The sequence below is a fragment of the Eriocheir sinensis genome, unplaced genomic scaffold, assembly GCF_024679095.1.
Source record: "Eriocheir sinensis breed Jianghai 21 unplaced genomic scaffold, ASM2467909v1 Scaffold64, whole genome shotgun sequence".
NCBI classification, from domain to species: Eukaryota; Metazoa; Arthropoda; class Malacostraca; order Decapoda; family Varunidae; genus Eriocheir; species Eriocheir sinensis.
Window position 1 is genome coordinate 388100 of NW_026111987.1, and position 25603 is coordinate 413702.

Here is a 25603-nt window from a genome sequence, read left to right on the forward strand (position 1 = left end):
CCGATGGGGATAGGGTTGTGGGGTCAGTGGAGCTGCTGGTTAAGGGTCAACGGTGTCTAAGATCAATTAATAATCTCATCCCCCTGGAACTGTCTGAAAGACTAGAGGACCAACCCCCGCATGCGTCTTGTGAAACCAGCGAGGGGACGTTCAAGCCTCAGAGATCATCGGCTCTGTGGTCTACACCTTTTCACCTTCAAATTTAAAAAGTTGAATTTCAAATTAAAAAAAAGTTGAAATTCATATTTAAAAAAGTTGAATTTCAAATTAAAAAAGGGGAATTTCAAATTAAAGAAGTTGAATTTCAAATTAAAAAAGTTGAAATTCAAATTTAAAAAGTTGAAATTCAAATTCAAATAAGTTGAATTTCAAATTTAAAAAGTTGAAATTCAAGTTTAAAAAGTTGAATTTCAAATTTAAAAAGTTGAATTTCAAATTAAAAAAGTTGAATTTCAAATTTAAAAAGTTGAAATTCAAATTACTAGATGAAGTGCAAGTCATAGAAAGAGAGATATGTGCATACATACATACATAAATTCATACATCCACAAACTTATCATTTATATATATATATATATATATATATATATATATATATATATATAGATATATATATATATATATATATATGTGTGTGAAAAAAATCTGCGTGAGCGGCGTGGATCGAACTCGCGTCCCCTAATTTAGAAACCCTAAGCTCTACCACTAAGCCATCGGGCAATGTGTGTGTGTGTGTGTGTGTGTGTGTGTGTGTGTGTGTGTGTGTGTAGAGGGGATGTGTGGTATGAGTGCTTGTGGAATGAGTGCTTGTGGAATAAGTATTTGTGGAATGAGTGCTTGTGAAATGAGTGCATGTGGAATAAGTATTTGTAGAATGAGGATTTGTGGAATGAGTGCGTGTGGAATAAGTATTTTTGGAATGAGTGCTTGTGGAAGGAGTGCATGTAGAATAAGTATTTGTGGAATGAGTGTTTGTGGAATGAGTGCGTGTGGAATACGTATTTGTGGAATGAAGGTTTGTGGAATGAGTGCGAGGGGAGTGAATATTTGTCGAATGAGTCTTTAAGGAATTAGTGCTTGTGGAATGAGTGTTTGTGGTATAAGTGAGTGTGGAATGAGTCCTTGTCGAATGAGTGCGTGTGGAATGAATAATTGTGGAATGAGTGCGTGTGGAGTGAGTCTTCGAGGAATGAGTGCGTGTGAAACGAGTGTTTGTGGAATGAGTGCGTGTGGAATGAGTGTGTGTGGAATGAGTGTTTGTGGAATGAGGGTTTGTGGAATGAGTGCGTGTGAAATGAGTGTTTGTGGAATGAATGTTAGTGGAATGAATGCGTGTGAAACGAGTGTTTGTGGAATGAGTGCGTGCGGAATGAGTGTGTGTGGAATGAGTGTTTGTGGAATGAGTGTTAGTGGAATGAGTGCGTGTGAAACGAGTGTTTGTGGAATGAGTGCGTGTGGAATGAGTGTGTGTGAAATGAGTGTTTGTGGAATGAGTGTTAGTGGAATGAGTGCGTGTGAAACGAGTGTTTGTGGAATGAGTGTATGTGGAATGAGTGTGTGTGGAATGAGTGTTTATGGAATGAGTGCGTGTGGAATGAGTGTGTGTGAAATGAGTGTTTGTGGAATGAGTGTTAGTGGAATGAATGAGTGTGGAGTAAGGGGGTCTGGAATGAGTCCTTGGAATGAGGGAATGTGGAATGAGTGAGACAAAGAAAACAAAATAACTACAGAGTTCCCATTCAATTTTATAATTTCCATCCCTGTCTACCGCCCCAAATACTTTATTGTAGAAGACAAGAGATTGGTTAGGCATGACCTATCTTTCGTGAACCCATGCTGCGAGTCGTGAATTAAGCTATGTTTCTCTAGATGCTCCCGAATGTTGCTGGCTATTATGGACTCCAGCATCTTGCCTATAGCCGATGTTAAGCTAATTGGGCGATAGTTTAAAGCAACTGACCTGTCCCCCTTTTTGAAAATCGGCGTCACATTAGCTAATTTCCATAGGCTCGGTACATAGCCAGTATTTACCGACATCTTAAAGATGTCGGTTAGTGGGTCACTGAGTACATCACCTAATTCCTTTAATACCCTCGGCAATATCCCGTCAGGACCTGGCGACTTGTTCTTCTTAAGCTTATCTATCTCATCCTGAACTACTTGCCTAGCAATGATTATATCCCTCAATTTATCGCCATCCCCGCCCTCGTACACCTGAACCCTTTCCGGTATAGTCGTTCGATCCTCCTGTGTGAATACTGAAAGGAAGAAATCGTTCAACAATGTGCTCATATTTTCGTAATTTTATACTAGCTCCCCTGTGTTTGTTTTCAGTGGTCCAATTTTCTCCTGCGTTTTTGTTCTACACATCTGAAAGAAGCCCTTAGGATCACTTTTCGCCTTATTTGCTACTTTGATCTCATAGTTCCTTTTTGCTATCCTGGTGTTTTTCTTAACTAATCTAGATAGTTAGACGTACCGGTCCCTGAGATGTGTTTCACCATTCTTTATTTTCTGATAAATTGCCTGTTTTAACCTTATCTCGTGTTTTAGTCCACGAGTCATCCACTTAGGGTCATTGCTTTCTTTTCTAAGTGTTCGCTGTGGTATATGCTGTCTTTGCCCCTCTACTATTACTCTAACTAAATTATTGTAAGACATTTCTACCTGGTTCTCCTGGCTCTCCAATCCACAGTTCTGGCCCTCATGAATCCCTAAATTATCCCAGTTTGCCCCTTCAAGATGTCTTCGAAGCCCCTCGTAATTTGCTCTTCTAAAATCTGGCACTAACACTGGGTTTGGTTCGTGGGTTACCGCCCAGTCTAAGATAAAACGAACCGTTCTGTGGTCACTATTTCCTAACTCTCCGCCCACCTCCAACTAAATCTAATATGTTGTCTCCTCTGGTAGGCTCAGTAACTACCTGCTAAAGGAAATTATCTTGTATAACTTCAAGAAAACCCTCGGCTTCCAGTTCACCCACTAGGTCTTCCCAGTCTATATTCCTATAATTAAAGTCCCCCATTACGCAGACATTTCTACTCCTACTCGCCCTGCCAATCTCCTGTAGTAATATACTCGCGTCCTGCCTGTTAAGGTTGGGTGGCCTGTACAGAACTCGTAGAGTTAGTTTTTTTTTTTCCCTTTGTAAACGTCCACCCAAACTGATTCTGAATCCATGTTAGTTTTGCCTGAATTGTTAACTGAACATTTAAGTGAGTCTTTAATATATAGCGCAACTCCACCTTCCTTTCTGCCCCTTCTGTCTTTGTGAAACATCTGATAACCCGTTATTTCAAATTATGATCTAAAATTTATATTGGCAGTGTCTATCCATGTCTCAGTGATCGCTATCTGTAAGGCGTTAGCTTTGCCTGTGTTGTCTCCGGGATTCCCCTCTTTCCGATGGGGCCATTGACAAGTCCGCCGCAGCTTTTCACCGCTACGCCCCTCCCTCGTCAGATGGGGCTCTGCGGCGGGAGACCTTTTGCGCTCTGCCGGAGACGACTCTCTTCTCAGCACTCATCAGCGCGGTGATTCGGTTTGCCTTCGCCGTTAAGCTTGGCACTGATATCGGTTTTTGTGTCCTCCTACCTTTATTTTCTCACCTAGGTGAATAATATTTTTACACAATGTGTATAAATATGCAGTGCTTCTATACCAGTAATATGGTAAAGAAAGCTGCCTAGTTTTTGTGCAGTGTGTTATGTTTGGAATTGACGAAAGACATTCAAAATTACGTAATAACTTCAAAACTATGAATAGTATGGCAATTTCATTTTGATCACAGATAATATACACAATAAAATACCTATGATACTATTTTCGTACACCTAGCTGAAGTTACAACAAATTTATTACACCGCAAAATGTTACCTTTTATTTCGTCAAAAATTCGAGTTTTATAAATTTGTCATAAATTTATTTGAGGAAATTAATGCGTGATAATAGTGCGTTTACTAAACACGAGGGTGGTGATCATTTTGATACTTGAATTTCTAAAATTGGTCAATTAAACATTATGTGTGGCAAAAACAAGTTTTGAGAATAACGCATTTTTGTGTGAACATCTTCAATACCCCATAACAATCACTCCAACATGAACCAAATCCAAATATTTACTTATATAACTCTTCGGCCATTCCTGGAAGGTTGGTAGTGGTTGTTTAGGTAGTTCAGGCCATGTTTACATCACGTTTATGTCACCTGTATAGCCCCTACGGAAGGTGAGTTCTCCTTTGCCTGGTAGACCTCTAAAGAAACCAAGGCTCCTGGTCCCGTGTTATAATCATATTTTTAATATATTATATATATCTAAAATGAAAATAACATATTCACTGGGTCTCAGTGGAGCCCACCCCACCTCATTGTTGCCAGGACAGTTTGTTTAGAAATTACCAGGCTGGTAATCAGGGCCAGGTGTTGTCTTGCTTTTCTTCTTTGACTTCTTTACTCCTTTCCGTGGCGTATATGCTGTGAACGCTCTGACACCCTCCTGGGAGAGTGGTTGATGCGTATCGTCACATTTCTTCCACCTTTTCAATATATTCTGGCGGCCTGCTTCACTTTTCGACTTTCTTTTTGCACTCGTACGTGGCATTGTCACTTACTATAGTCGGTACGACAAAACAAACGCACAAAAGTCATCACCATGGAAGATAGAGAATGACGTGAAAAGAGTACGCACACCCACTCACGTCTTATTTCACGCACTGAGCCCAAGGCCATGCGGCACGCCAACTGCTCCCACTCTTCACCAGACAGACCCAAAGTATCGTACACCGCTATCAACCAGAAAAATTCCGAAAAAAACAGAAAAAACGAAAGAAATACAAGGAAAACAAAGCTTAGTGGATAAGAGGGCGTGTCCGCAGCGAAGGCATTTAAATGTTCAGCCATTTAAATCCGCTTTACGCGGCGTTATGCGCCTGGCAACCAGTCACCCTGGTTGGGTGAAGAGTGACGACGCCATACACGAAGTTTGAAAATTTCGACAATTTTCACCCAAATTGCCGGGGCTTCGCCTCCTGCTCCCATCTCTCTCAGATGGCTGGAGGGTTGGTTGCAGTGCGGCGATGCGTGTTATTTTTCGCCGCTTCCCGGTCGTTCCTGGTTTTCGGAGCTTCGCTACATCCTCCTACAACTGTCGGTTGGCCGGAGTGAAGGACTCAGTGCGGCGATGCGTGGCTCTTTCGCCGCTCCTCTTCGGCCGTCCCTGGCTTCCGGAGCTTCGCTACTTCCTCCCACCTCTGTCTGTCGGCCATAGTGAAGGACTCAGTGCGGCGGTGCGTGGCTCTTTTGCCGCTCCTCCTCAGCCGTTCCTGGCTTCCGGAGCTTCGCTACTTCCTCCCACTTCTGTCGGTTGGTCGGAGTGAGGGGCACAGTGCAGTGATGCGTGGCTCTTTTGCCGCTCCTCCTCGGCCGTTCATGGCTTTCCGGAGCTTCGCTACTTCCTCCCACCTCTGTCGGTTGGTCGGAGTGAAGGGCACAGTGCGGCGATGCGTGGCTCTTTCGCCGCTTCTCCTCGGCCGTTCCCGGCTTCCGGAGCTTTGCTACTTCCTCCCACCTCTGTCGGTTGACCGTAGTGAAGGACATAGACTCATCTTCCGTTCCCGGCCTCCATACCATCGCCTCCTTCTCCCTCCTCTGTCGGGTGGTCGTTGTGAGGAATATGCGGCGATGAGTGGCTCTTTCGCCCCTCCTCCGTGTTTTTTTCGTGGCTTCCGTGCCGTTACGACCACCTCCACCCATCCCTGTTGCATAGTCGGAGTCACGGGAGGAGGGTGGCCACTCGTGGCAATTTTGTCGAGCCTCCTAGGCTTTTCTTTCGTGACTCCGGGAGCTTCGTCGCTACGTCCCTTCTTCTTCGGATGGTCGGAGTTGGGGACAATGTGGTGTTTCGCGGTTCTTTCGCTGCTCCCCTTCAGCTTTTCTGGCTTCTGGAGGTTCGCTGCCGCCTCCCTTTTCGGCTTGCTGGTCGGAGTGACGGAGGGAGGGTGGTTTTTCAGGGCACTTTTACTACGCTTCCTCGGCCGTTCGCTCCTTTCAGAGGTTCGCCGACACCACCTCGGTCGTGAGGGAGATGCGCGAAGTTTTATAGTCCCTTCGCCGTTCCGCCCCTTCCGCCCTCCCCTCCCTTTCTCCCTGCTCCTTTCACTTGGTGAAAGTGGACGAGTCGGGTTTTTGGCTTTTAGCGTTACGGAACTCCCTACCTTTCCTCTCTGTCTGTTGGCCGGAGTGAGTAAGGGAGTGCGACGAGTCACGGCTCATTCGCTGAAAATGCGACGATTCGTGCCTCTTTCACTGGGAGTGATACATGTGGATCGCTCGCCACCTCCGCCCCCCCCCCCTCCCACCCCGCTTTCTCTTTTCGCTATCTGAAGGTACGACGGCGGGGTTCAGTGACCCGTGGGTATTGGAGCCTTGCCGCCACCTTCTTTTTTTGTTCGCTGGTCGACGTGAGAGATAGAGTGCGGCGTTTTTGTAGCGTTTTTTCGCCGCTCCCTTTCGACGAAGGACTGAGTCTTTTCGTCTTGCCTGGAAGAGTAGGGTGATACTCTGTTTCACCCCTTCCTTTTCTTCCCCCTACCTGCCCCTTTCACCTATCTTTCGTAGTGGCTAGCCTTGTTGGCTAGTAGGCTCTGGGTTGGCGTTGCGTAGCTTTTGGAGCTTCGCCATCACCTACCTTTTCTGTCTGCTTTCTGGTGCGAGGGAGGAAGCACGACTATTCGTAGTTCTCTTGCCGCCCAGCTTCCCCTCTTGCGGCTCAGGATAGGGCGATTCACTGATAGTGGAAACAGTGGAGTGATTCTTTTCGTTCACCGCTTTCGTTTCACGGTCATGACTTCCTTTTTCTGGCTTGTCAAAATCTTCTCCGTGTAGCGCAGGGCTACTCGGCGACCTTCTAGTTCTTTGGTCACAAGCTCTGGCCCTTGCACGCCCTGTGCTTCTAGAATGGCTTTTTCAGCCGGAGGAGAGTGCGGTTCGCTACGTCTGGCTAGAGCCCTTCTTCCCGTGGGAGGCGTTCCTCGTCTAGCTCAGGAGGGCAGTTGCTGACCTTGAAAAGGGCTCCTTGTAAAGGAGGTCCTCTGACATAAACTCCATTTTCCTCGTGACCCTGACTGATCCACTCAGTTTTGGTTGGGGTTCAGATCTGATTCGACGTTCGGTTCTCCTCCTCCTAAGCCATTCGCGGCTTCTGGAGCCTCGCTCCGTTCTCCCCTCTCTGTGGACTGGTCGGGGAACGGATAGAGGGCGGGAATTCGTCGCTCTTGCAGCGCCTCCCAGGCCTTCCATGGCTTCTGAAGCCTAACTGTACTACCTCCGTCTTGTCTCTTGTTCGGAGTGACGAATGCAGTGATGTGATTTAGAATGCTTTCGCTCCTCACCCGTTCCTGGCTTAAACGGGGCTTCGCCTCCTCCTTTCACCTCTGTCTGTTGGTTGGAGTAATGGATGCAGTGCGGCGATGCGTGGCCCTTCCGCCTCTCCCCGGCGTTTCTGGGATGAGGCGTTTGTTTTTCGGCTCATTTTTGTTTCGCCTGTTCTTCTTTGAACTTATGGGCGTCTTGAATAGTTGTCTTCCCTCTCCCCTCGGGGATAGGGGGCTTCTTGCCTCTCCGCCAAGTGGTAGTTAGCAAATGCACTACGGCTTTGAGATATGAAAAGCCTAATTTTGGGTCCACGAAAGAGCTAGTACACGGCCTTCGGCCTCCCACCATTTCTTCCCCACCAAGTTCTAAGCCTCCAGTCACCGGGGTAGTTCTCCTATACGATAGAAATGAGCTGGCGGGGTGTGTGCGAGGGGGTCCGTGGGATGGCGCGGAGCTGCCAGATGTGTTCCTTCCTGCTTCGTTGGGTTCGAAATTTCTAGTGCAGCCTGGATTCGTTATATCCAGATGTAGGATAATGTTGCCGGTTTCATCCAGGGTTGTCCTGGAGCTCGATCAAATCCTCTATCGCTAACAAGTGCACTAGCTTTTTCGTGGACCCAAAAATAGGCTTTTCGTACCTCAAAGCCGTCATTCTGTACCTAAATTCAGGCATCGCTGTGTTGAGCCCCAAGGCCTTACGCGCCTGCCAGACATGTGGCGCATTTTAATGGCGGTCTTATTCAGTTAAATACCTAGCTTTCAAACGCTCAGTCAGCTGAGTCAGTTGTATATTTTACACCCAAACTTTATAAACCGCATTCCTGTAAAAAAAAATACTTTTTATTAACTTCTAAGGAATAGAAGTCTCTTAGTTTTCATGGGATCTTCATTCTGTAAAAAGCATTTTGATGAGAAAACACTAATCTAAAATTTTACTTCAACAGAATTTTGTATTTCGAAGCCGAAAAAAATTCTGGAGTCCATATTTTCGAAATGACATGCAATTTGAGGATCACAATAAAAAACATAGAGATTTAAGACATTTAAAAAAATATGTTTTCAACTATTTTTTTATTTTGTTTTATAGTAAGGAATAGGTACACAAATTTTGAGAATATTTAGAGCATTAGTGTCCGAGATCTATTCAATTAAAAAATGGCCCCCTCACCAATTTTTTTTTTTTTAAACATTTGAAATATACTTTGCACAATCATTTACGAGAGTATGACTGTAATTTAATGCATTATATCATTTTTCGATATTTTGACCCAGCCCCCCCCCCCCCCTACTACACCCGTATGATTTAGTTGTCGACGTGGCACTTGCCGACATGCCAAACATTGTTGATCTGAGAGACGGTGAACACACCGCCGGTCTTTTGCTTGCTAGACTTCAGACATAAAACATCTCCGCAAATATTCGAAATCTCATTATTTGAGAAACACCCGCGTCAAACCATGGCTGCGGGCATCACAAATACCCAGACCAAGTCCACTCACTCGCATCACCCTTCAAAGCATCAAAACTATTCCAAGATCAAAACGCCAAAAAGCCTTTCTTTTCAAAGCATCCAAAAAGCTGGATCTTATCAAGTTATAAAAAAGCTGAAACTGCCTGGATGTTATCGAATCATAAAAAAAAAACATTAGATGGCTTCAAAGCATTAAAAATGGATAAAACCCAATCAATGAATCCAAAATTTCATATATTTGTAAAATGTCAAAACATCTTCAGATCTTAATAAAACATCAAAACACATTATGTTCAGATCCAGCAGATGAACAACGAGGCGGCAGTAAGAACACAAGATACATAACAATATTAGTCTTTATTTCAAGTGACTTACTTGAACAATAAATAACCTAAGAACCATAAAATTGAAAAAAAGGGTAATTCCTCCTTCTGAAGACAGGGGGTTGCGATTAATCAACAGCGTTCAAAACTATAAATGAAGCAGCAGTATTTCATATCTTACTGAATGAATATTTCGAATCACTCCTGTACCTGGCCCCGGCACATAGGACATGGATACCTTATGGCTCCCATGACCCTGTTGCAGGCTACACAGACCCGTGCATGATTGCAAGGCCTGAATCAGATCGTTCTCTCTCGGGGTGCCAGACATACATCGCAGGGACAGTGATTCTGTTGCTGAGAAGGTTGATTTTCTTAGTCAACAGCAGCTTCATCAGCATTATCTGAATCATATCCATCCCGAGTGTGAGCCGTCTCGAGAAACAAAAGGTGCGTGTTCATCGTGTGGGCCACAGCTGAGATAAACTGCATGGGATTATACTGCCCGTTTCCTCGGGCTGAAGTGCTCCTGGTGCTACAAGATACAGACCCCGTTCTGATCTGTCAAGGGTATGACAGAGGCTTTCATCAATATTGCCTCGTGACCCCGAACAGAGTATCACTTGTTAGTACGAGAATTTGGTTCCCAAGCCAGTCTCGAGCTTACTGTGTCACACCGTTTCACTCGTTGATGTAGTAGCATTTGAATTAACTGTATTTGTGATGGTGTACCATTGTCAAAGTCGTAATATATCATAGTATCATCATGGACTATACTTTTGATGCTTTGATAACTTCTGAATATTTGTATGCTTTCATGACTTTTGACAGTGTGATGCTTTGATAACATCTGGATTTGTTAATGTATTGATGACTTCTCACTTTTGATACATTGAAATGATATGAAACTGTTGACACACTGATGGGATAAGGGTAGAAAGCTGTTTTTGACAAAATGAAAACATCTGGAAAATTTGATGGATTTATAGTTTTTTGTTGATTTGATGAAATGAGAAGACCAGTTTTTGACACTTTGATGCTCCCCCGCAACAGCTTAACCAAACATCGTCGTGGTGTCGTCTGCCATCCCGTGTCGTGAAACATCCCATAACCTAAATACATATACAGGGTGGGTAAATTTCGACACGATACCGTGTCTTTTGTCGATTGACTGTAAGGGAAGGCTACTATTAATTCGCCAACGCTTTACCCAGTAAGCAGCGCTTCGGAAGCAGAATCCGAGGGTTCGAACAGACGCGATGTGGATAACCAACGCAGAGGTGGGAGCCAGACTACACTGGGACTCAGCCGTGCACCAACATCTTTACCCCGGATTCCCATCCAGCCCTCACCGCCATTCGGTGTTGCTGCTGCCTCGAGCCCTGCCAGTCAACTGGCCCCGTCATCTCTCCCCTCCATCCTGGACGTCACTTCCCCACCACACTGCCGCGTCACCACCTAGCTTGTGGCGCCTGAGCCTCTCCATCTAGCACGTCACTGCCGCTCCCCCACCTATCTTGTGGCTCCTCGGCCTCTCCATCAGGGACTCCTCTTCGACGCCTGGTAACTCGACGCCTGGATTGTTACTAAACTCCCGCATCGCCTTTTCCAGTGGACGGTGTCGCTACATACCGACGGACAAGACGTGTGTGTGTGTGTGTGTGTGTGTGTGTGTGTGTGTGTGTGTGTGTGTGTGTGTGTGTGTGTGTAATTCACCACGGTCTGATCACGAGTTGTGTTACCCGTTTTTAAAGTATTAATTTTAAGGTAATAGGTGTTAAGTGTTAGTTTAAGGCGCGAACTGTTATCTCACTCGTCACAGGGCCGGTGTTACCGTGGCCTGCTTCACAAGTTGATTGTAATAAGGTGAGATAACACAATAGCCTTTCAGTTGGCCGAGCGGTTGCCGTTATAAGTTCACTTTAGTTCACTTTAGTTCTCTCTGTGACAGGGAAATTAAAATCGTGAAATGTATTTTAACTATATTAACAGCTTTACACCAAAGTTTACACTTAACGTGAGCGAGCCGCACGCAACGAGAGCAAGCCACACCAAATACAAGATGGCGCCACTATAAACACTCGCCTGCGCCAGAACGGGCTGGGCCGACCATCAGGCCCCACCGCGAAGAAGACTTGGGCCGACCATCAGGCCCCACCGGGAACAAGCCTACCGGCGCAATAGGCCGCAACGTAAAAAAAAAAGTGCAGAACGGCTGAGCACCGCTCCCCTGCCCGTCACCCGTCTTCTCTTTTCTTTTCTGCGTTGCTCGCCCTTTTTCTTGCATCTTGATTCGTCCCGGAAGGGTGTGGCTTCCGGTTGATGACTGGCGATGATTTGTCATCAATTGCTGATTTAGTATCAGCCAAGCATGTGTTCCCACGGCCATCAGCTCTAATGTGTTCCATAACATCCTGGCAAAGGCACTGAGCGTGTGCTTAGACACACACAGTCATACATTCACATGTACATTATAATATATACATTACAGTTGGACTCGCTTTCGCCAGCAGGTACCCTCCCGACGAGAGCAAGTGCTCATTATCGTCGATCTCTGGGAACTGCCAGGACCTCACACACCACACACCCTATCCCCCTTGCTCAAGGGGGCACAGTAACTATTCCTAGCCAACCGAAAGAATCCGCCCTGAGCAGGGCTCGAACCGCCGCCTGTTTGGCCGTTAAGCCTCGAAGCACAGCGCTCTACCGATTGAGCCGCCGGAGCGGTATTGAGCCACCGGAGCGGTGTGTGTTTGTGTGTAAGTAAGTAAGTAAGTAAGTAAGTAATGTTTATTGCCATAATATACACACATTGATATATACATATATATATATATAATTATAATTCTGGCAACGAATCTAGCCTGTCAAGCCGAAGCTTCCCGACAGACTGTATATTTATTTCATTGTACTATTATTATCTTTCTAAAGGTTGCAGATAGCTCCCAACCATAAAGCTAAATACAAATATACAATAAATAACAACATTAACTATAATACCAGATGAAGTTATAATAGTTATATCTAAAATGTTAACTATAATAACAACTACAACAGCATCAACAATAATAATAATAATAACAATAATAATAATAATAATAATAATAATAATAATAATAATAATAACAATAATAAAAATAATATGGACAATAGTACTATGCAATTCACTGATTAGATTTAATAATGTAAATTTGTGTTCATGTTTCAGGAATAAATTATAATTTTAACCGTGATTGTTTTGGATTGCAAATAAGTGTGTTTTTACTGACTTTTTAAATAGAGAGAAATTATTACTATTAAGGAGATTTTTTATTTCTACTGGCAAAGAATTCCAAACTTGAGGTCCTGAGCATAAAATACTATTTCTGATAAGAACTGTCCTGAACTGTGGAGAGATAAGATTTATATTGTTCCTGCGCGTATTATGCACTGTATTAATAACTTGAAAAGGATGAGTTCCATGCATCAGTGCGAGGTTTTATAAATAAATAATAGTAGAAAATAACAATGAATGTTTTTAAAATTAAGAAATCTATGTGTGGAAAATACGTTATGTGTGGAATCAAACTTGTGCATGTAAAACATACACCTAAATATCTTATTTTGAGAAACCTGAAGATTTTTAAGAAAGGAAGGCCACGTACACGCCCACACAGATACACAATAAATGAGATGCGGGTAACAAAGTGTATAATAAATACTGATAAGTGCTTCTTGTGTAAGGCTATTTCTTATTCGATACAGTATGCCACATATCCTAGATAGTTTATTTGCAACAGAATTAATTTGGTATTTCCAATTGATATTTTGATCTATGACAACGACCAAAAACTTAGTATAAGAAACTCGTTCAAGTACTTTTCCTTCAAGTGTTATAGGTGGCATGTTAGTAGTGACTGATCGGTTTTGAAAGATAATGTATTTTGTTTTAGTGATATTTAACCTTAACTTATTATGTTTAAGCCACATATTAATTGAATTGAGCTCATTATTAATGTTTATATGCAAACTATTTATAATTTTATCATCTAATAGTAAATTAGTGTCGTCAGCATAAATGGTATACTTAAATTTATTACTAGCATTGACAATATCATTAATATAGATGAGAAAAAGTATAGGTCCTAGGATAGATCCTTGCGGTACACCCATTTTGATAGGCTTGAAAGAATAATATTTAGAATTACAGTAAACAGCTTGAAATCGATTTGTTAAATAATTTTTGAATAATTCTAAAGGAACTCCCCGAATCCCAAAATTACTAAGTTTACTTAAAAGAATTTTATGACATAGCGAATCAAAAGCCTTAGAAAGATCTAAAAAAATTCCTACTAAATAATGTTTCTTTTCCAGATATTTATACACATTATTGGTAAACTGAAATATGGCCGACTCAGTAGAGCGCCCTGGTCTAAAACCATGCTGACAATTCGAAAATAAATTATTTTTCTCAATGAAATTTACAAGACGAGTGCATATCACTTTTTCAAAGACTTTACTGAACACAGGAAGAACTGATATAGGTCTGTAGTTATTGACATCATCTCTATTATCTGACTTAAATAATGGAATAATTTTAGCTTTCTTAAGTTCGTCCGGAAAAACTCCTTTCTTTAATGTGAGGTTAACTATGTGTGTTAATGGCAAGGAAATTATGCTGGCAGTTTGTCTTACGACCAAGGGAGAAATTTCATCAAAACCAGATGATGTACCTTTTAATGTCTTAAGAAAGTTTTCAATTTCTATCTGTGTAGCTGGTGATAAGTATACCGAGTAATTAGGTGAGTTGTAAATATGTCATATATTCATCCCCTACTATATCATGATCTAGCCCCCCAGCCTTCAAAAAATGGTCATTAAATGTTTCAGAAATGACAGTACAATGTGGCTTTAATTCAATAACTGTATGTTTAACACCTGTGCATCTACCAAGAATAGTATTAATGGATCTCCAGTGTTGTTTTGGATTACCTTGGCTATTAAGTAACTGCTCTTGGTTATACTTCTTCTTGGCTAATTTTAAAAGTGACGTTAATTTATTTCTATATATTCTATAAGGCTCCTTAAACGTTAAAGGCCATTTATGAGCTAGTTTTTCAAGTCGATGTTTTTCTCTAATACTATTCTTAAGAGCTAGAGTAATGTGTGGACTACGTTCCTTTTTAAAACTAAATTTAATTTTTCTTTCCGGAAAACACTTATCAAAACATGTTTTAAATTTACTGTAAAATAAGTTGTAGGCCTCATTAGCACATATACAATTTAATGTGTCACTCCAATTAGTTTGTGAGAGACTATTACTAAATTTTTCAAGGAGTCCTGATTAAATATTCTTTTAGTTACGTAAGTGGGAGAAGGATGACGATATTTATCACATTTAAATACAGAGATTACTGGGTAGTGGTCACTGATATCTGTCTTTAATATATAATTGGCAGTATTACTTTCAATCTGAGATGACCAAACATGATCAATTAACGTGGATGAAGTTGAAGTTACTCGAGTAGGCAAGGTAGTTAGAGGAAATAAAGAATAGCTGTACATTATATTAATTAAATCCTGCACATTGTCATTATTACATTGTAACAAATCTATGTTTAAGTCTCCAAACACAAAAACCTCCTTGTAATTTTTATCTTTAATTAGGGATAAGATTTCATTAAGTGAATTGTGAAAATTATTTATACTGCTTTGAGGTGGTCTGTAAATACAAAGAAATAAATAGGTATTAGCATTACATATTGCTTCGATTCCCAAACATTCCATAAAAGGTTCCAATTTAGAAAATTCATTGATCACAGAAGATTTGTACTTACTAGAGATATAAATGGCCACTCCCCCACCAAACCTGTTTCTGTTATTAGTGAACATTTCATATTCCGGTAGTCTGTACAGTGGAGAAATATCAACATCTAAGCGGGTTTCTGTTAATCCTATGACATCAAATTTAGTTTGGCACGAAAGGACAGTGTCTACAAAGTATTGGAAATTCGATGAGATGGATCTAATATTCAGTGTTAATAAATATAATTCACTATTATTAGTAGAAAAGGAAAGCTATCCAGATAAATATATTCAGATTTAGAAAAATTTAAATTTCTTGCTCTTAAATAAAACTGAGTTACATCAAGATCGTTATTATAATTTCTATCTTCTACACTAAGTGGATGGAAAGCATGTAGGTCTTGATTTTGTGTATTATTGACATTAAAACAATGCAACAAATCTTCATTGTTAATAGAGGCAAAAGGGAAAATATAATCTATTGGTGGAGGCATATTATCGTTAGTAGTAGTAGTAGTAGTAGTAGTAGTAGTAGTAGTAGTAGTAGTAGTAGTAGTAGTAGTAGTAGTAGTAGTAGTAGTAGTAGTAGTAGTAGTAGTAGTAGTAGTAGTAGTAGTAGTAGTAGTAGTAGTAGTAGTAGTATATTGAAGCGGTTATAGTGATAGTAGTAGTAGTAGTAGTAGTAGTAGTAGTAGTAGTAGTAGAAATAGTAGTAGTAGTAGTAATAGTGGTAATATTTGTAGTTGCTGTAGTAGTAGCAGGAGAAGAGGTATAGAAGTAGTAGTAGTAGTAGTAGTAGTAGTAGTAGTAGTAGTAGTAGTAGTAGTAGTATTTGTTGTTGTTGTAACCATAAAAATAGTAGTAGTAGTAGTAGTAGTAGTAGTAGTAGTAGTAGTAGTAGTGGTGGTGGTGGTAGACGTAATAGCAGTAGTAGCAGTAGTAGTAGTAGTAGTAGTAGCAGATAGTAGTAGTAGCAGATAGTAGTAGTAATAGTAGTTAGTAGTAGTAGTAGTAGTAGTAGTAGATGTAGTAGTAGTAGTAGAATCATTGATTGGAATTGGAATTGTGAGTTATTATGTACTAAATTACTTAACGTTGTGAATCTATTTCTTGGTGCCGCTTCGCAGGATTTTCTTGATTTCCTTGCGTTGGGGGGACGAAGCAGCAGGTGGGGCCGAGGACAGCCGCGAGCCACCAGGTCGGTGCACAGGGAGAGCGAGTGTTGTCCACACCACCCCACGCCCCAGCCGCCTCGACACGGACGACACCACCATCACCATCAGCATCACTAGCACCATCAGGAGCGCCAGCAGCATCACCAGCACCAGCAACGGCAGTCACTGGCACCTGGCCGCCACGCAAGCCCCAGCCTCCAGCTTCAGCCGCGCGCCCGGCCCGCACGTCCAGTCCAGTAGCACTTCCAAACGTCTTGTCCCGAATGATCAGTTTGGTGTGTCGGAAGAAAGCTACTTTTCCTTCAGCCCTTGCCTGCTTGAGCAAGGGCATCTGAGCATTCTTGATTGCTAGAGAAGCTGCAGACAAATCTTCATTCAGGTATATGTTAGTACCCTTCAGGTGTCTTCCTCGTCTGATTGCTGCGTCTCGATCCCCATAACGAGCGAAGCGCGCCACAACGGGGCGGGGCCTGGCATCTCGGCGTTGACCAACCCTGTGCGCGCGCTCCAATATAATTCCTGGTATCTGCAGTTTTGATTCCAGGAGAGATGTCACAGCCGCTGCAGTTTGCTCCCAGGTTTCATCTCCTCTCTCCTCCAGTCCACTAATTCTCAAGTTCTTCCTGCGGCTGTAGTCTTCTTGATAAGTGACTTTTTCTTCTAGTTCTTTAATTTTAAGATGAGATGATTGAAGTTGCTGGTTAAGTGTGTCTATTTTGCTTCTGTCTTCCTTTTTCTCCTGTTCGTGTTCTTTGGCATTAGATTTAAGGTCGTCGACTTCCCTCTGAGTAAATTCCAGGCTAGTTGTTAGTTCTGCCACTTTCTTATCCAACTTGGTAACTTGGTCGTTTAGCTGCCTGACGACCACATCTAGTGCAGACTTGTACGCTCGCTCCTGGGCCTCCAACAGCAGCTTGAAGGTCGACGAGTCCATGTTTGAGCAAACTAGCCGCTGTGACGTTGTGCTGACGCTGGTAGTGACGTCACACTAGCTCCATTGCGCATGCGCAATGGCGGGAATCCCGGCCAGGAGGGGGCCTTGGACTCAGTAGCTTGATTTTGCATAGCAAAAAACGACAGAGTCCAAAAGCACTGTGCTACCAAGTAGCCCTAGCTAGTAAACGGCAACCTTAGGCAACTTGCAGTGCTAGTCCTGGTGCGGTAGAAGCCCTGAGTCTCTGAAAGTCTTGCAAAATACGCGGAGCTCCAACTAAGTGTCTGTGTAAACAATGGCGCCAAGGTGTGTGCGTGTGCATGTGCGCGCGCGCGTGTGTGTGTGTGTGTGTGTGTGTGTGTGTGTGTGTGTGTGTGTTAAGTGAGGAGGCGATTAAATGTTACACGTTTCTTGTGGTTAAATATCTCGTCTGCCCCCATGAAAGTTGAAGGATATCGGGCCTAAAGAGGGGATTGATCTGGCGCATCACCTCCATCTTAATAACGCCTGGTTGTAGCAAGCCACCGCTGAAACGGTCGCGTACTCTCCTCCGGTGAGACAAAGAAAATGGTGTGGCAGCACAGACTCATTAGTGTATTTTCATTGTCGCTATCCTTGTCTCCCTGTGTTGTGTCGCGTCTTCATTGTTAACTTTTCTTGTTTCTCGTTTATCTTTGACTGTCCGTCCATGTCCTCCTGTTGTCCACTCGTACATATTGTTCCACACACACACCAACACGTAAATGTTATTCACGCTTAACAACATTCATACACACGCATACACACACACAAACACCTTTTTTATGTGCTGTGTTTGTTTCAATGACCTTTGTATGTTTGTTCAAATAAATAACCCTGACGGATATTGACTTTGTCTATCCGCGAACCGATTAGCACTCAGAACACTCGCTACCACCAACATGATCACATTCCTTTACAAGTGGCGACCTCGCCAGGATCCCTCCTTCCTTCCGGGTGCTTCGAAAAGAGATGAATCACCCCAGTCACCATTGATGGTTAGGATTGTTACCCACCTCCACTTGCTGCTTCCGGGCTCGAAGTGTGTGTTTTTGTGATTGGTTGTTGTTGTGAGGCTCTTTTTTTGTCGATACCAGGTGCGTCGCACATGACTCTGGTTCAGGGTCTCGTGTTTGTCAGGTGCAGAGTTTAACTGTTCTGACCTTGGACCCCTTCAGCCTAAAATGTTGTCGTATTAGCTTGGGTCGTGTTTCGGACAGTTTTGTGGTGATTTAACTCACACATTTGGGCTGGTAGTCTCCTTGTTTGTTTTCTTGTGTATGTTAATTGGATTTGAACAGCTTGCCTGTTTTGGTTTCTTAGTGCATTCTTTTGTGGTGACTAGTGCCGGTTAATTAGTGTTCCGTTAAAGATGTCGCCCATTCAGGAACCAGTCAAAATAGGACGAGAGTTGGGCTACGAAGGAGGAGCAAGCACACCGACAGGACGAACGTGAAAGACAAGAGAAGAAGGATATGGAAGAAAGAGCCCGAGAAGAGAGGAAATAAGAGCGAGAAGAAAGGGAAACAGAGCGAGAAGAGTCCATAAAGGAAAGGGAGCATGTCCTTCCCGTTGAGCGACTTTAATTCCAAACAGCTGGTAGTAAGAGTACGGTCCATCTTGGTGCCGACTCTGTCACTCATTGAAATAATAATCCAAGCCTGGTTTGAAACAATAGCCTTGTATATGAAATTTACACTAAACTTCTTTTATTAGAAGACCCACTCTACAGGAACTTAACGATTCAAGGCTGGAGGCAACATAAAGCTTAGTCTCAGACCTTACTATTATTTTCGATTGGGGCAAGAGGAACCTGGTGTCCTTCAACGCCTCAAAAATACAGTTTCTCCACCTATCCACTCGACACAATTTTCCAAACAACCATCCCCTATTCTTTGACAACACCCAGCTATCACCTTCTTCAACACTAAACATTCTCGGTCTATCCTTAACTCAAAATCTCAACTGGAAACTTCATATCTCATCTCTTACTAAATCAGCTTCCTTTAGGCTGGGCGTTCTGTACCGTCTCCGCCAGTTCTTCTCCCCCGCAAAGCTGCTATCCATTTACAGGAGCCTTGTCCGCCCTCGTATGGAGTATGCATCTCATGTGTGTGTGTGTGGGGGGGGGGGGGGTCCACTCACACAGCTCTTCTTGACAGTCAAAGTCTCTTCGTCTCATCAACTCTCCTCCTCATACTGATAGTCTTCTACCTCTCAAATTCCGCCGCCATGTTGCCTCTCTTTCTATCTTCTATCGATATTTCCATGCTGACTGTTCTTCTGAACTTGCTAACTGCATGCCTCCCCCCCTTTCTTTCTCTCTACTCATGCTCATCCCTATACTGCAAGAGTCAACCAGCATTTTCACTCTTTCATCCCTCACGCTGGTAAACTCTGGAACAATCTTCCTTCATCTGTATTTCCCCCTGTCTAAGACCTGAACTCTTTCAAGAGGAAGGTATCAGTACACCTCTCCTCCCGAAATTGACCTCTCTTTTTGAACACTCCTTTGACCTCTATTCAAGAGCAGTGAGTAGCGTTTTTTTTTTTTCTTCTTTTCTTTACGCCCTTGAACTGTCTCCTTAGCTGTAAAAAACAAACAAAAAACAAACAAACTTCTCAATAAGTCGGTGCATCATGTTTGACGGTGTCATGTTTTCCTTTACCCATGCTTCTGCTCTGCAGGAATGCTATATTGGCATTACTTTTTTTTTTCAAAGGTCTTCACAAGTTAATTGCTAAGAAGAAAAGTAAAAGTAATATATTTATAAGCACTGTTTCATAAGAGGAAAAGCTGGCTCTATAGATACATAGTTCATGTCAATATATCTTTATCTAGTCACTGAATGCCGTAAATTCATTGGTGTCATGTATTTCAGTTTACGTGGACCTCAAGACCCCTAGGCCCTTCGTGGAGGACCTGGCAAAGTACGGCGACGACGGAAGCTCTGCGGCGGCGGCCAAAGATAATCACATTTACATGGACGCATTGGGCTTTGGGATGGGCTGCTCGTCCCTCCAGATGACCATCCAGGCGTGCAACATTGACGAAGCACGGGTCCTCTACGATCACCTGACACCCATCTGCCCGATCATGGTGTGTGTGTGTGTGCTTTTACAGAAAAGGAGACAGTTCAAGGGCGTGAAAAAATGAAAACAATAATGAAAAATAAAAGCCCGTTACTTACCCCTGATGAGGTCTCATAAGATTTTTTTTTGCGGTGTTGGTATCATGAGTCATAATCGTGACAAAAAAGTTTAAAGGGCTATATCTCTGGAACTAAAATGCCTAGAGGAGTCTAGTTTCTTGCATCCTACACTTCAGACATTATTTTATAAGGTACTGGGAGATAACGAAACAATTCTGAAAAAAAACTATCTATTTGAATACTTTGAAAAAAAATAAGTCGCCTCTGGGAGTAGGTTTTTTTTTTTTTTTACATCTTCGCCTCTGGCGCCGGTAGGCTTCTTTTTCTGGAGGGGCCTGATGGTATGCCCCAGCCCGTTGTGGCGCAGACAAGTGTTTTATAGTGGCGCCATCTTGGACTGGCTCATGCTGCCCTCTCGGAGCTCATATTTAATCCTAGAATCTAAAGTCCGGGTTGATAGGTGGTCTTCCGGACAGCATGTGGGTAGTTTTAAGCCACTCGGCGGCGGCTAAAAAATCCCAGCTTGGTGGCACCGGGCGGGGATTGAACTCGCGTCGTCCCGAACGCGGCGCCGTCACGCTGTCGATTCAGCCACCGCTTCCCCAGGTACAAAAGTAAAGGCTACTATCCTTGCAGGTGCGCAGGTAGGACACTCTGCTTGGCAGGAACATAAAGCAGAATGGTAGGCCTCTTCTATATGTTGAGGAGAGGCCCATATCCTCATTCAACTACAAGCTGTGTGGAAGTGAAAAATGAGTTCTTTTTTTCTCAAAGAATAGTAACCGTGTTATGTAACCTCTAAAGGGTACCAAAATTGCAATTGATTATCATGAATTTTGACATGTAATTTGATTCATCCTACAACACACAAACACCACAAAGGAAGGAATCTGACTTAGTTTAATGACATTCCATGGCGATAAACTGTACCATACCTTTAGGGGCAAGTCGAAGGTTTTCAATATATATTGCAACCAGACTTTACTATATGACAGCAAAAAACATTAAAAAAAGAAAGAATATACCGTCCTCTAATGGTAAATAAAAATATATTCGTTCTTGCCTTATGGGGCACAGCCCTGGCAGAAAATCACCTGGTGTCGAAGACACGTATACATCTTGCAGGTGGCACACACCACCTTGATCCTCACATTTTTCTGCCGAGGACACATGTAGCACCTCTTTATCTGCATGGGAGGTCCCTTCTGTGCTCCCTCAGTAACTCCTCCAAGTCACTGTCAAGAACCCTTTTCCTTGACATCTCTCCTACCGAAAAAAAGAAAATGAAAATCAGATAAAATATAGCCTAAGTTAACAACACTTCACAGAGCTACTTCATCACTCACGCACACCATCCCCCTAAACTGTCACAAAGACTGGTAAACTTCACTCTGTTTCTAGGCCTACAGAGATAAAAGTGTCATGGTATGTCGAAAGGAATGTTTTGAACATCTGTGGTATCATGGTATCTTATTCTGCAAGACGGTTGCTGGTTGGAGGTGAAGGAGTGGAGCTAGAGGACGACGCATCTGCACACTACAAGAGCTGCTCGCAGCCTGAGTGGGGAGAGGGAAGTGAAGGCGCCAGACACTGTCTCTTTTTTTTTTTTTTTTTTTTTTTTTACAACAAAGGAGGCAGCTCAAGGGCACACACAAAAAAAGAAAACAATAATAAAAAAAGCCCTCTAGTCGCTGTTCCTAAAAAAGAAACAAAAGAGGTGGCCGAAAGCAAGGTCAAATACGAAAGGAGAGATGTCCTGATACCCTCCTCTTGAAAGAGTTCAAGTCGTAGGCAGGAGGAAATACAGATGAAGGAAGATTGTTCCAGAGTTTACCAGCGTGAGGGATGAAAGAGTGAAGATGCTGGTTTAACTCTTGCATAAGGGGTTTGGACAGTATAGGGATGAGCATGAGTAGAAAGTCGAGTGCAGCGGGGCCGCGGGAGGGGGGGAGGCATGCAGTTAGCAAGTTCAGAAGAGCAGTCAGCGTGGAAATATCGATAGAAGATAAAAAGAGAGGCAACATTGCGGCGGAATTTAAGAGGTAGAAGACTATCAGTATGAGGAGGAGAGCTGATGAGACGAAGAGCCTTAGCCTCCACTCTGTCCAGAAGAGCTGTGTGAGTGGAGCCCCCCCACACATGAGATGCATACTCCATACGAGGGCGGATAAGGCCCCTGTATATGGACAACAACTGTGCGGGGGAGAAGAACTGGCGGAGACGGTACAGAACGCCCAGCCTCGAGGAGGCTGATTTAGTAAGAGATGAGATATGAAGTTTCCAGTTGAGGTTTTGAGTTAAGGATAGACCGAGGATGTTTAGTGTTGAGGAAGGTGAGAGCTGGGTATTGTCAAAGAAGAGGGGATAGTTGTTTGGAAGATTGTGTCGAGTGGATAGGTGGAGAAACTGTGTTTTTGAGGGGTTGAAGGACACCAGGTTCCTCTTGCCCCAATCGGAAATAATAGTAAGGTCTGAGACTAAGCGTTCTGCAGCCTCCAGCCTTGAGTCGTTAAGCTCCTGTAGGGTGGGTCTTCTATGAAAAGAAGTTGAGTAATGCAGAGTGGAATCATCGGCGTAGGAATGGATAGGACAGTTCGTTTTGGAAAGAAGATCATCAATGAACAACAGAAAAAGAGTGGGAGATAGGACAGAACCCTGTGGGACAGCACTGTTAATAGATTTAGGGGAAGAACAGTGACCGTCCACCACAACATAAATAGAACGGTGAGAAAGGAAACTGGAGATAAAGGTACAGAGAGAAGGATAGAAACCGTAGGAGGGTAGTTTGGAAAGCAAAGATTTGTGCCAGACCCTATCAAAAGCTTTTGATATGTCCAGTGCAATAGCAAAGGTTTCACCGAAACGGCTAAGAGAGGATGACCAAGAGTCAGTTAAGAAGGCTAGGAGATCATCAGTAGAACGCCCCTTGCGGAACCCATACTGGCGATCAGATAGAAGGTCAGAAGTGGAAAGGTGCTTTTGAATCTTCCGGTTAAGGATTGATTCAAAAGCTTTAGATAGACAAGAAAGTAAAGCTATAGGACGGTAGTTTGAGGGATTGGAGCGGTCACCCTTCTTAGGCACAGGCTGTATGAATATATGCCAGAAGGAAAGGTAGATGTTAACAGGCAGAGGCGATAGAGTTTGACCAGGCAGGGTGACAGCACGGAGGCACAGTTTTAACGACAATAGGAGGCACTCCATCAGGTCCATAAGCCTTCTGAGGATTGAGGCCAGAGAGGGCATAGAAAACATCATTTTGAAGAATCTTTATAACAGGCATAAAGGAGTCAGAGGGGGGATGAGTAGGAGGAATATGCCCAGAATCGTCCAGAGTGGAGTTTTTAGAAAAAGTTTGAGAGAAGAGTTCAGCCTTAGGGATAGATGAGACGGCAGTGTTGCCGTCAGGACTGAGGGGAAAGATGAAGAAGTGAAGTTGGAGGAGATGTTTTTGGCTAGATGCCAGAAGTCACGGGAAGAGTTAGAGAAAGCAAGGTTTTGGCATTTTCTATTAATGAAAGAATTTTTGGTTAGTCGGAGAATAGATTTGGCACGATTTCGGGCAGAAATGTAAAGTTCATAATTAGCATTAGTTTGAAGGCTCTGGTACCTTTTGTGAGCTGCCTCTCTATCATTGACAGCACGATAACAACCGTAATTAAACCAAGGCTTTTTAGCATGAGGAGTAGAGAGAGAACGAAGAATGTATGCCTCCATTCCAGAGATAATCACCTCCGTGATGCGCTGAGCACACACAGAGGGGTCTCTATCCTGGAAGCAATAATCATTCCACGAGAAATCGGAAAAGTACATCCTCAGGTCGTCCCACCGAGCTGAAGCAAAATGCCAGAAGAATCGCCTCTTCGGTGGGTCCAGAGGGTGTACAGGAGCGATAGGACAGGATGCAGAAATAAGATTGTGATCGGAGGAGCCCAACGGAGAGAACAGTTTGACAGAATAAGCAGAAGGGTTTGAGGTAAGGAAGAGGTCTAGAATGTTGGGCCGGTCTCCAAGACGGTCGGGAATACGTGTGGGGTGCTGCACCAACTGCTCTAGGTTGTTGAGGATAGCAAAGTTGTAGACTTGTTCACCAGGATGGTCAGTGAAAGAGGATGAAAGCCAAAGCTGGTGGTGAACATTGAAATCTCCTAGGATGGAGATTTCAGCGAAGGGAGAGTGGGTCAAGATGTGCTCCAATTTAGAATTCAAATAGTCAAAGAATTTTACATAGTTGGTAGAGTTAGGTGAGAGATAAACAGCACAGATGTATTTAGTAATAGAATGACAATGAAGTCTTAGCCAGATGGTAGAAAATTCAGAAGAGTCAAGGTTGTGGGCACGAGAACAAGTGATGTCGTTGCGCACGTAGGCGCAACATCCAGCTTTGGATTGAAATTTAGGATAGATACAATAGGAGGGAACAGAGTAGAGATTGCTGTCAGAAACCTGTGTTTCGGTAAGGAAGAGAAGGTGAGGTTTAGAGGAGGAGAGCTGATGTTCCACAGAATGAAATTTAGAGCGAAGACCGCGAATGTTGCAGAAATTGAGAAGAAAGAGGTTCGAGGAGTTATCAAGACACCTCTCGGGTCGGCAGCCAGAAGGGGAATCCTCCCTGGGGGAATTTGTGGTCCCACCCCCCAGGCGGGGACTCCGAGGCTTGTTGTAGGTGCGCCATTTTGAAATTTGAATTTTGGGAAAAGGTGTATATGTTGTGTGAATGTAGTGTGGTGTGGATAAAGAGAGGATCTGTCTTTAGAGAGCATGCTGGTGTTGGTGAGACAATAGGGAAACGGTTAGTGAGGACATGGGAAGGGTCTTTGGAGGGCTTCAGCTCCCTTCTCACCTTCCATATATACCTCACCGGGAGTGGCTTGCGCCCGTTCGGTAGGTGTCTTCCTACCTACTCCAGCGCGGGAACTCCTGTAAAAACGTGTTTTGCGCAGGTGCCGCGTCAAAATAGTGTACCATGAGACCTGTGCAGGGTTACTGCTCCTGAATAGAGTACAGAAGAGTGGCCAAAAAGAGAGGTATATTTCGTGAGGAGAGCTGTCCTGATACCCTCCTCTTGAAAGAGTTGAAGTCGTTGGCCAGCGTGAGGGATGAAAGAGTGAAGATGCTGGTTAACTCTTGCATATGGGGTTTGGACAGTATAGGTATGAGCTTGATTAGAAAGTCGTGTGAGGCGAGGCCGCGGGAGGGGGGGAGGCATGCAGTTTGGAAGTTCAGAAGAGCAGTCAACGTGAAAATATCGAAAGAAGATAGAAAAGAGGCAACATCGCGACGGAGTTTGAGAGGTAGAAGACTATCAGTAAGAGGAGGAGAGCTGATGAGACGAAGAGCCTTGAGCCCCGTTCACACTGTGCCGGCTCTGGGCC

The 25603-nt window shown here is 43.4% G+C and overlaps 1 protein-coding gene across 1 annotated transcript in view; it reads left to right on the plus strand.

Annotated features, from left to right (window-relative positions):
- The window catches only part of LOC126993587 (glutamate--cysteine ligase-like), a 174991-nt gene that overhangs the window by 58430 nt on the left and 90958 nt on the right, over positions 1–25603 (plus strand). Inside the window, exon 8 of the mRNA XM_050852721.1 lies at positions 19959–20176. Coding sequence (XP_050708678.1) covers positions 19959–20176 — 218 coding nt within the window. The remainder of the gene's footprint in view (positions 1–19958; positions 20177–25603) is intronic.